This window comes from Chiloscyllium punctatum, chromosome 22, assembly GCF_047496795.1.
Source record: "Chiloscyllium punctatum isolate Juve2018m chromosome 22, sChiPun1.3, whole genome shotgun sequence".
Taxonomy (NCBI): Eukaryota; Metazoa; Chordata; class Chondrichthyes; order Orectolobiformes; family Hemiscylliidae; genus Chiloscyllium; species Chiloscyllium punctatum.
In genome coordinates this window covers 70,009,360-70,020,166 of record NC_092760.1, presented here as the reverse complement: position 1 = coordinate 70,020,166, position 10,807 = coordinate 70,009,360, and the positions used below count along the sequence as shown (strand labels likewise).

The 10,807-nt window shown below is 38.1% G+C and overlaps 1 protein-coding gene across 3 annotated transcripts in view; it reads right to left on the bottom strand.

Annotated features, from left to right (window-relative positions):
• Positions 1–3,088: 3,088 nt before the first annotated feature.
• Positions 3,089–10,807, bottom strand: part of LOC140493766 (chromatin remodeling regulator CECR2-like) — an 87,605-nt gene continuing 79,886 nt past the window's right edge. For all 3 annotated transcript variants that reach the window (XM_072592619.1, XM_072592620.1, XM_072592621.1), the window contains 2 exons: positions 5,751–5,853; positions 3,089–3,919 (listed from right to left, as the gene is read on the bottom strand). In XM_072592619.1, the coding sequence (XP_072448720.1) occupies positions 3,914–3,919; positions 5,751–5,853 (109 nt within the window). In that variant the 3' untranslated portion in view covers positions 3,089–3,913. The remainder of the gene's footprint in view (positions 3,920–5,750; positions 5,854–10,807) is intronic.

The window sequence follows — 10,807 nt, the reverse complement described above, 5'->3', positions numbered from 1 at the left end:
GCAGTAAATAACATTTGAGGATATGCAAGTAAAACTTTGCTGGATTTGGAATGATCCTTTAGGGCCTTGGACGGAGGTCTTCCTTCCCACCAACCTGTCACAATCACCTCCTATCTGCACCCATCTATCTTTCCCCCAGCCTCCCTACCCCCATTTATTTCTCAGCCCCCTTCCCTGTCCTGATGAAGGGTTAAGCCCGAAACATGAACTCTGTTGCTCCTTGGATGCCACCTGACCTGCTATGCTTTTTCCAGCATCACACTTAACTGACTCCTATATCTTATAGTCAAGCTCTACCTTCCAAGGTAGCAAGATCTTAAATTCTTCTCTCAATCAACATAAAGGAAAATTGATTTGTTCATTTATTGCATTGCTGACGGACAGCTCTCTGTACACATTTGTTTTACCTCTAATCCAGGTGTGATTGATAAAAGGGACGACACAATTCTGTTCATCTCCATCGGAACTACAGCGATCAAATGTGAAAAACAGAACTGCTTCAGCAATGGGCTTTCTAGGTGTAGCACAGGAATGTTTCACCACAAAAGTGTGCCAGTTGCAGTTGATAAGATTTAGTGCTATAAAGAGAATGGATTTACTCTGGTAGGAGAATGAACTATGCTTTTGGACAGATCCACCATGTCACCATAATTAATCTTATGGGAATTATTTACTGCGAGCTCCCTCCTCCTTCCCTGGGATCTGGGCAGCACCAGCAGGTCCCACACTTAGTGCCAATTCCTAATTGCACTTGAAACGCATGATAGGCCATTTCAGACAGCAGTTGAGACAACCACATTGTTGTGGGTCTGGGGTCAAATGCAGGCCAGATAAGTTAAAATGGCTGGATTCCTTCCCCAATAGACATTTATGAACCAAATGGGCGTTTAATGACAATGTTTCATGGTCACATTAAATTCAAATTCCACTAGGTGCATGGAGTACTCCCAGAGCATTAGCCTGGGCCTCTCAATTACCAGTGACAAGTAATTCATTGGGATCAGATGAATTTGAATTACATAAAGGTTCATCAGCAGGGCTATCACAAAAATACTTCTCATAACAGTTACATGGTGTTGTCAGTTTTGAATTTTGTAGTTATGCAGTCTACATAAGTAAACCATCTGGACCAGCAACACCCAAATTTTCCCTCATTTGAACTTGTGAAAATTGTTGCAACCCCAGAATTAGAGTAGGTGGATATTATGTATGCGTCCCATTATTTAAATGCTTTCATTTCTCCTTTGAGTCTGAAATTTGTAAGAAGAGCCCTCTTGTGGTGCACTGGTAGTATCCCTATCCTTGAACCAGGAAGCTCAGGTTGAAATCTCACCTACTTCAAAAGATGTATAATAACATCTTTGAACAGATGGAATAGAAAAACAGGTTAAATAAAAAGAATTAAGAGTAGGGGGAGGCCCTCTTGCGGCCCTATGGACTGATTCAAGTCCCACCCTGCTCCGGAGGAGTGTAATAACATCTCTGAACAGGTTGATACAAAAAGGAAGTTGTAAAGAAAAGCAAAAACAAAGCAGACCCACAAGGGGCTCTTACGGTGCAGTAGTAATGTCCCTGCCCTGGACTAGTGAGGCCTGTATTCAAATCCAATCTATGTGATAACATTGCTGAACACACTAATTAAGGAAAATAGAATAGGTGGGAGGGTGTTCTTGTGGCACATAAAAAAGATGCACTTGCCTTGGAAGGATGGCAGCGTAGGTTTATTGGAATGGTCCCAGAGATTGAGAAGTGCAATTACACAAATCACATTTGCAGTCGAGATCTACATTGTGACAATGCTGTGATTTTGTTTCTTGAATCAAAAGTTTGAATTTCCAAGAATGTAGTAGGACTTCAGGATTTTGAAAGAATTAATAGGGTAGCAAGAAGAGTTTTTTTTAAAAAAACTGGTGTGGAAATAAGATGAAGGCACATAACTTTAAAACCAGAGTCAAGCAATTCGGATGTTAGGAAGTACATTCATGCAAAAAGATATAGATAATCAATAAACAGATGTTAACTCAATGATTAATTTTAAATCTGAGCTCAGTAGAACTGTGCTGAGCAACAGGATAATCAGACATGGAGGTGAATGAGTCAAGTTACAGATCAGCTATTATTTATTAAATTTCGAACAGATCAGAAGGCCTAATCCTGGTTCCTCTGTACATTCCTTTGACAAGTATCACAAACCTTTAAGACTCATTCACTCAGACATCTTTCCCCTCAACGACTCAAATTTTGCAGGCATTATGGTATATCAAAATTGCCATACCCACATGCACAAGTCAACATTTACCAGCATTCAAGGTTATCTGTTAGATAAAGATTCATTCCCTATTATATCCAGACCTGCACCTCAACTGTTCTGGCAACAGCACAGACCTTATAGATAAATCTTAAAAGTTAAAATCATAACTCAATGACTACAAATTCCTATCAGAATGCAGACAAATATAACTCTAGAAATTTCTTTACTCAAATCCTTTATTTTATTGCAGCACAAAATTCTGGCTTTTTGAAAAGCTTTCTTGAGCTTTTCGCCCACATCTCCTCCCCCATGTCACTTTCAATATACCATGTAGGCTCAAGATGTCATAGGGAGGTAAAACAACCTGGAGTTCAATCATCCGTGCAGTCTGATGGTATCTATGATGAAACATGTAAACCAGAAAAAAAGTGGATGGGATAACTGTAAAATCACCTTTTGCAATTTTCTCATCTATACAGATGTAGCTGTACTCTTGTCCAAAGGACACAGTGGTTGTAAAACAGCCACAAAATGTCAGTATTCAATTTTGGGTGGAATGGACAACAATTCCACATGAAGTGAGGATACTTAGCGAAAATGAAGTGCACGGTGCTTACTAATATCCACGCATAGGACAGAAAATTATGATAGGACACATAGCTTTCTCAAATGTACCTTGCTGTTTCCACAGCCTCGTGATCTACAGTAAATGTCTGGTTGTTGTCTCAAACTGCAAATCTTTTGAAATAGTGTAGAATATTTTCCTCAAATAACTCATACCTCAGTTATTTATAATAAATGATAAGGTGGTGTTTAAAATCCATATCATATGACAGGTGGAATACACAAATAGTTTTATTTATTCCTGAGAAGAGCTATATAAACAGTGCAGCTGGTACACAGACAGACAGCAGTACTCTAAAATTTGCAAAAACATTCTTTTTTTTACATTAGCCGTGTGTTTTCCTCAGATTTTTTAAAACATTTAATACATAAATAACAAAATAGAATTCATATACCCCTACAATTAATTAATATTCCTAGCTAGGCAAATTGAGAATGAAAGGCCACCTTTTCAAAAGGTCTGTTCTGCAAAAAGCATTCCAAATGCAGCTTCACAGCTTACAAGGTAATAAAGTACATTGAGTACAACACTAATTGTAAACCATTTTGAATCCATATACTTAAAAAGTAAACGCAAGGAAAAAAACCTAATGTCACAGTTTAGCAGCTGTTTGCCAATGTCACGAAGTGTTCAAACACACCTTTATCCTCATTTTGCTTTCTAGTGGCAACGATACCTATAATCGTTGGAATGAACAGCATATACAATTAATAAATTAAAACTTATTTTCTTTTCTGTTATGATTTTCTCAAATTTGAAAGCAAGGTGATGCAAACTTTATATACAATTTACATACTCTTTAAGGCAGTTTACAAAACATTTTCAGGTCAAAATAAATGTGTAACAAACAACTTTATTTCAAATTCTTATTATGGAAAATTCTCTATTCACATTATAAACCTGAGTTTAAGCTTCAACTACAGAAATGGTCCTTGGCTACAATTCACAGTTAAGTCAGCTGTAATACTACAACAGTATTTTCAGTGCTTAAAATGAGTTTCCTGAGCCACATTCACTTGCTGCGTCAAAGTATTTGTTCAGGGCTGCGGAAAGAGGATGGGGATAGGGTTTTTAAAAAATGCATTAGATGTACTTTATGGATATCATACTTATTTTTAAATACAAGCAAAAATTATCAAAAAAATTAATGCCACTTAACAGTAACAGAATGCTCAGAACATTTCAGTGTCAAAATCTATTTACGCAGAGGCATTTTTATATTATATATCTACTTTTATCAAGTGACCTGGGTAGAAAGTTTAGTTAAAATATATATTGTATATCAAGTCAGTGAGCAAGCTCAGGTTCTGAAAACAATGCATCAGCAGGTGGTGCTACAACCTAAATTTATTATAGCTTCAGATATCACTAATGTTGTGCAATTTATTATACAAGACTCACGCTGTAGCTAGAGAGTAACCAGTTGCAGGTTCTGGGGCATTGGGATGTTTGAGGATCTGCAAATCTATTTGCATACCGTAGTTGCTACTGAGTTGACATTTTCAATCTGAACAACCTTACCTGCACCCCATACCCCCCACCCCACAATGTTAGTATAGATCAACTCTTTTTAAATAGTATCAGTAAGTTGGGATGACACTGCTCTAAGTATTGTCTCTGTCAAACTTCTTCACTCGCATTATATTTATGTGAACAACAGTACAGTGAGTTTTGGATGGATCAGGGATTGGGTTGCTGACTCTGACTGGAGGCTAGACATTCTGGACAAATAAGTGAACTCAATAGCCATCATTCCAAGCTGCTCATACATTCCTCCAAATTCAGTTAAAAAATAGAAACATGAAATCAGACTAGCTGCAAGTGACGTTGAAGAAATGCAAGGGGCTGATAAACCATTCCAACTCTGGTTATTGTAAAATATTTGTTGCAACCTAACAAAATAAGTATTTCATGGGTTTCATGGTTTTCTCTACTCTTTTAACTTATTAATGGTATTAAAATTCATAGGTTATTCTGACAACTCAAATATTTTAAGTGATTTGAAAACTCGTTTTCTTGCAAGTTATTCACCCCATCCATTGATCTATATATTACATGAAGACCATTTGCTCCATCAACAGTGCTGCAGCTAACTGACCATGCAATTAAGAGTTAGAAGTTTCTTCTTTCTCTCCTCAGAGCTTACTGCTGCAATAGGACTCAATGCGTGACTAAAGCTCAGCTACAGGCTCACTGTTTACCTATTCAGACATGTTATGCTATTGTATGCAGAAATTAAGAAAAAGATCTCACAACTGTGAAATAACAGGACTTCATGACATCACTGCAAGCTACATTGATATATTGATTATTCTTTTTTTAATTAAGGAAGATTGCCTTTCATTTTTCAAATCAGTGGAATGGTCAATGGGGTTTCATAGTTAATGAACTACTGAAAAATATGTCATCACTTATGCAGGCAAGAGAGGCAACTACCTTTGCAAAAAGGTCAATCCACTTTGAATATGCGAATGGAGAGATAAATGTTGTCCCAAACAGCAGAATTTCCCATTAAAAAAGTATATTGTCATGGGATCCCTTTCTTCCAGCTGAACAGCAAACAAGATCAAGGTTTAAAGTCTCACTCAAATACATCACCACTGGAAGGCAGTACTTAGTCTTCAACCAGACTTCAGTTTTGATTGTCGTCAACTTTGGTAGTGGGACTTAAATTCACTACCTTTTGACTGAAAAGTGAGTTATCCCACTGTGTCAAGCTGATCTGAGATTAAAGTTTACTGATCTGGAATTAAAATTAAGTGTCTTTTATGGAGAAACACACTGGCACAGATTTGATGAGTGAATGATCTGTTGCTGCATTGAATGTCAAAAATATTCAGAAGTGTTTCTCTGCATGAAAGATTAGAAACATACCTGGTTCATACAAGGGGTGGGTGTTGTCTTATCTTGAGGTTGTGGCATTGTATCAGGATCCCTTCTCCCCATATGTTTGAGAACTGGATAATCAGGCAGCAGGCTAAACAAATAGTAGAATACCTTTGTTTCTATTGTTTTTCAACATCTTTACAAACTGCACTAGAATGAAAACTTATATAGGCAAAAGTGAGGAGGACTGCAGATAAGAGTCAAGTGTGTGGGGCTGGAAAAGTACAGCAGGTCAGGCAGCATCTGAGCAGCAGGAGGATCAACGTTTTGGGCAAAAGCCCTTCCTGATGAAGAGCTTTTGCCCGAAATGTCGATTCTGCTGCTCCTCAGATGCTGCCAGACCTGCTATGCTTTTCCAGCACCACACTCTCGACTGGAAATTTTTATATATATATAAAACACAATTTTAAGCTTACACCTTGAGTTATATTTAACTCCAGTTATACTTAAAATGGATAGGAGGAAAAAAAAGCAGGCACACAGTATTACAATAAAGCTAATTGAAAAACTAGCACCACACAGGCACCGTTATACTCCTCTTGCCTTGTAATTTCAGTATTCAGAGGTGTATTTGCTCATGTCTACAACTAATTAAACTGGCAAATATTAATACTTAATTTTTAAACATTAATGAATTTACATCATAACTATTCCACTTTTGAGAAGTATAGTAAAATATTTCTCCTCCAAAAATCCAAATTAAATTTAAATAACATTAGTGTACCTTAGCTGAATCTGCAACTGTCAAATTGTTGGGTCGCATAGAAAAAATTAGAATTAAAATGAAAGGAAAAGCTAATAATTTCTACCTACAAGCTTCCAAGCAACTGTAACTGTTTTATTACAAACTCCTTGAATTGGAATACCTGTACAAACATCCACTTTGTATGACAATCAGATGTCACTATATATAAAACAAGATACTGGATAAGTTACAGGCTCATGATAAGTGTTTACTTTTTAAATATTTAGGTGTTTGTATAAGCCAATACAAATTAATTCCTTTCATTTTGAAGAATTTGTTAATTCAAATTGTAAATGGTGCAAGAAAAATCCCCTGTCTTTGCTGCTTTATGAAAATCATTCCATTTGAATTAATTGGTAATTAAATGATCTTCTGAGCAGAATTAATAAAAGACTACGACAAAGTTAACATATAAAATTTCACTGCTCCCAGAGATGTAAACTTTGTACAGCACAGGTTGAGAAGCCAGGTTACAGCTGAAGGGCTCAATCAACTTCGTTCCTTCATTTACACTACCTTACAGGGGAAAGTCGCCAATTCAGCATATCATATTAAACTATACCTGGACATGATTATTTACTCAACACAATGAACTGGAGTTTAAATGAGTTATAATCCCAACTGATGTTATTAATGGACAAGTCAGGTCCCAGACTGAAATGCGGCTTGATAGATGTTTTTTTCAGAAACGTGGTATCTCACTGAAACAAGCACACAAAATGCTGCAGGTTTTGTTTTAATAATGAAACAGCAGTTTATTATGAAAAGAAATAAAGACAGTGAACCAAAATACTTACATAGAACACAAATTTAAAGATTTCAATATACACTGTAGAACACAATCCAAAGACCCTCCTTTACAGTACCCACACCAGAGAGGATTTGCTTCTAATTCATATCTACAGGACTGAATTTTAACTGTGACTTCAATGCCCTGCCTTGAGAATATGATAGCCTTTTTCTAGAGCCTTCATACAACTGAGCTCAGACTTTCTAATTTTCAAAATAATTCTTCAAATTTTAACCACACACATCTAGTCTGGAATCCTTACACTAAACTCCTTTCTCAGGAACAATTCTGCACACAGCTTCAGCCAAGGCTTAGTCATACAGCATGGAAACACACATTTCAGTCAACCAGGTTTCCCCAAACTAAACTGGTCCGAAGCAAAAACAGAAATTGCTGGAAAAGCTCACCAGGTCTGGGCAGCATCTGTGGAGAGAAATCAGAGTTAACATCTTGGGTCAAGTGTCCCTTCCTCAGAACTGTTCCGATGAAGGGTTACTCGACCTGAAAGTTTAATTTTGATTTCTCTCCACAGATATTACCAGACTTGCTTAACTTTTTCAGCAATTTCTATTTCTGTCTTTGATTTACAGCATCCACATTTCTTTTGTTTTTTTACCTAAACTAATCCTATTTGCCTACACTTGACCTACATCTCTCTAAAACTCTTATTCATGTACCTATCCAAATATTTTTTACATGTTGTAACTGTACTTACATCTGTTTCCTCTGGCAGTTCATTCCACATATGAACCACCCTGTGTGGGGAAAAAGGTTGCCCCTCAAGACCATTTTAAATCTTTCGCCTCTCACCTTCAAAATATGCCCACTTGCTTTGAACTTCCCCACCCTAGGGAAAAGACTTGGCTATTCACCTTACCTATGTCCTTCATGATTTTATAAACCTCTACAAAGCTCACCCATCAACCTCCTACGCTTCAGTGAAAAAAAGTCCCAGCCAATTCAGCCTCTCCTTATGACTGAAACCCTCCAGTCTTGGCAACATCCTGGTAAATCTTTTCTAAACCCTCTCCAGCTGATTACTAAAACTCCAAAGCTTTTGTTTCTCCCTCTCCCACCACCCCCAAACATTCCAGAATCTTATGAGCATCTAATGCACTATACTATTTATGCTATGCACTCTAAAACTCTCCCAATATAAACGAAACCCCATGATTCGCCAGGAAGTCTTTCTCATATTCTTTGAAATGAAGTCACCATGGCGACAGACATACTTACAAGTTGATCACTGAATGCCTTCAGAACACAGAACAAATCTACATGCCACTAGTTCAAAAATAGATAAATCATACCCCTTACATCACAAATAGTGAAAATGTCAATGTTACTTTTCAAATGTTAACCTGGTACAATGTAGGACATAGGGCCCTAACATACTGACAGTGCCATCTCCAAGATATGCTTAAGTTGCAATCAGGTGTTGTTTCTAGAGAGAGTTAGGACAGCTGAGGGGCAAGGTACATCCTCAGTGCTTAGTGTCTGTGAATGGCTGAATGACATTAAAAAAATCTCAAGACGAACTCACTCAGGTAGCACCTTCCAAACCCATTTCCATCTAGAAGGACAAGGGCAACAGATAAATGAAGACAGCACTATCTGAAAGTTCCCCTCCAAGCCACTCATCATTCTGACTTGGAAATACATCTGTTTTTTTGCTGTCACTGGGAAAAAACCCATGGAATTCCTTCCCTCATGGCACTGTGGGTCAACACATAGGAGATGGACTACAGCGGTTTAAGAAGGCAGCTCATTACCTTGTCAAGGGCAACTGGGGATGGGCAATAAATGCTGGCCAGCCAGTAACACCCACGTCTCACAACAAAAAAACTTGAGAGAAATGTACTGAATACTGAAAAATAGATATTGAGGTATCGTGGCACATTGAGTAGTGCCCCTACTTAATCAAAAGCTCCACGTCTGAGTTCCTCCCCAGGGTTCAATGACCAAAAAAGGTGTATTCATAACACGGTCAAAACAGTTGGGAATCAACCTATGAAAGTCTTTCAAACACATTGCCCAATGACAGACAGTAAAATCATAAGTATTTTATGATTTGCAAAATGGAAATAAGGTTGGAGACTCTACTATCACTATTCATAGTTCCAGACAACAACAAAAGTGCATGGTGCTATTGCAACTCAGGCTCTGAATGATCTTTAACATATCATCACCAAAACCTTCTGAATGATTTAAAAATAGATTGTCCAGTCATTTTCTTCAATTAAATTAAAACCTTCTGTATTTATCTAATAAAGAGAACAAGAGCTCTCATGGTATGTGATAATGCCAATCCAGAAGAACCTTTATATTGTATATTAGGCAAATTTGGGTGAGTTTAAAATCACAATTTTCTTTAAACTTCAACTGTAAACAAACAAAGTCTCTTACAGAATGTTAGGAACTCAGAATCATAAAATCCCAACAGTGCAAATAGAGGCCAATTGACTCTCCTCCTATCCCCCTAAGGGCACCACCACCACCATTCTCCCCCCCCCCCCCCCCACAACTTACTGTTACCAGTAGTGGTAAGAAATCTATCAGTCTCTGCCTTGAACATACTTAGTGACAGATCTTCCATAGCCCTCTTTGGTCTGATCAGGGAGAAGGCAAGAAAATGGAGTTGAGAAACAAATCAGCTTTGATTGAATAGTAGAGCAGAATTAATGAGCCAAATGGCCTAATTCTGCTCCTCTGTCTTGTGGTCATAAGGATTCCAAAGATTCACCATCCTCATTGTATGCCTGAAAAGGCTTGCCTTTTATTCAGAGACTGTCCCCCCTGGTTTAGACCTCGTAACAAGGGAAAACATGCTTACTGCATCTATCAATGATTTCTTCTTTTATTTGTCTGAACAAAGAATAAAGGCCCAGTTTCTGCAATCTCTCACAGAATAGTCCCACTACCCCAGACATGGTTCTGGTCAACTTTCGTGGCATTCTCTATATCCTTCCTCAGGCAGGGGACCAGAACTGCATAATTGTTCACCAATGCTATACACATGTTTTAAAAAATTCATTTGTGGGACTTGGATGTCGCTGGCTGGCCAACATTGATAACCCATCCCTATGTGCCCTTGAGGTGGTGAGCTACCTTCTTGAATCGCTGCAGTCTACTGTTGTGGGTTAACCCACAATGCCGGTAGGGAGGGAATTTCAGGATTTTTGACCCAATTACTGTGAAGGAACGGTGATATATTTCCAAGTCAGGGGGGTGAGTGGTTTGGAGGGGAACTTGCAGGTGGTGGTGTCCCCAAATACCTGTTGCTCTTGTCCTTCCAGATAGAAGTGGTCATGGGTTTGGATGGTACTATTTCAGGATGGTTGGAGAATTTCTGCAGTGCAACTTGTAGATAGTAGCAGAAGTGTGTACTGAGCGCCAGTGGTAGAAGGATCGAATGTTTGTAGACGTGGTACCAATTAACTGGGTTGCTTTGTAATGGAGCTGCATCAATCCAGCTAAGTGGGGAGTATTCCATCACAATCCTGACATGCG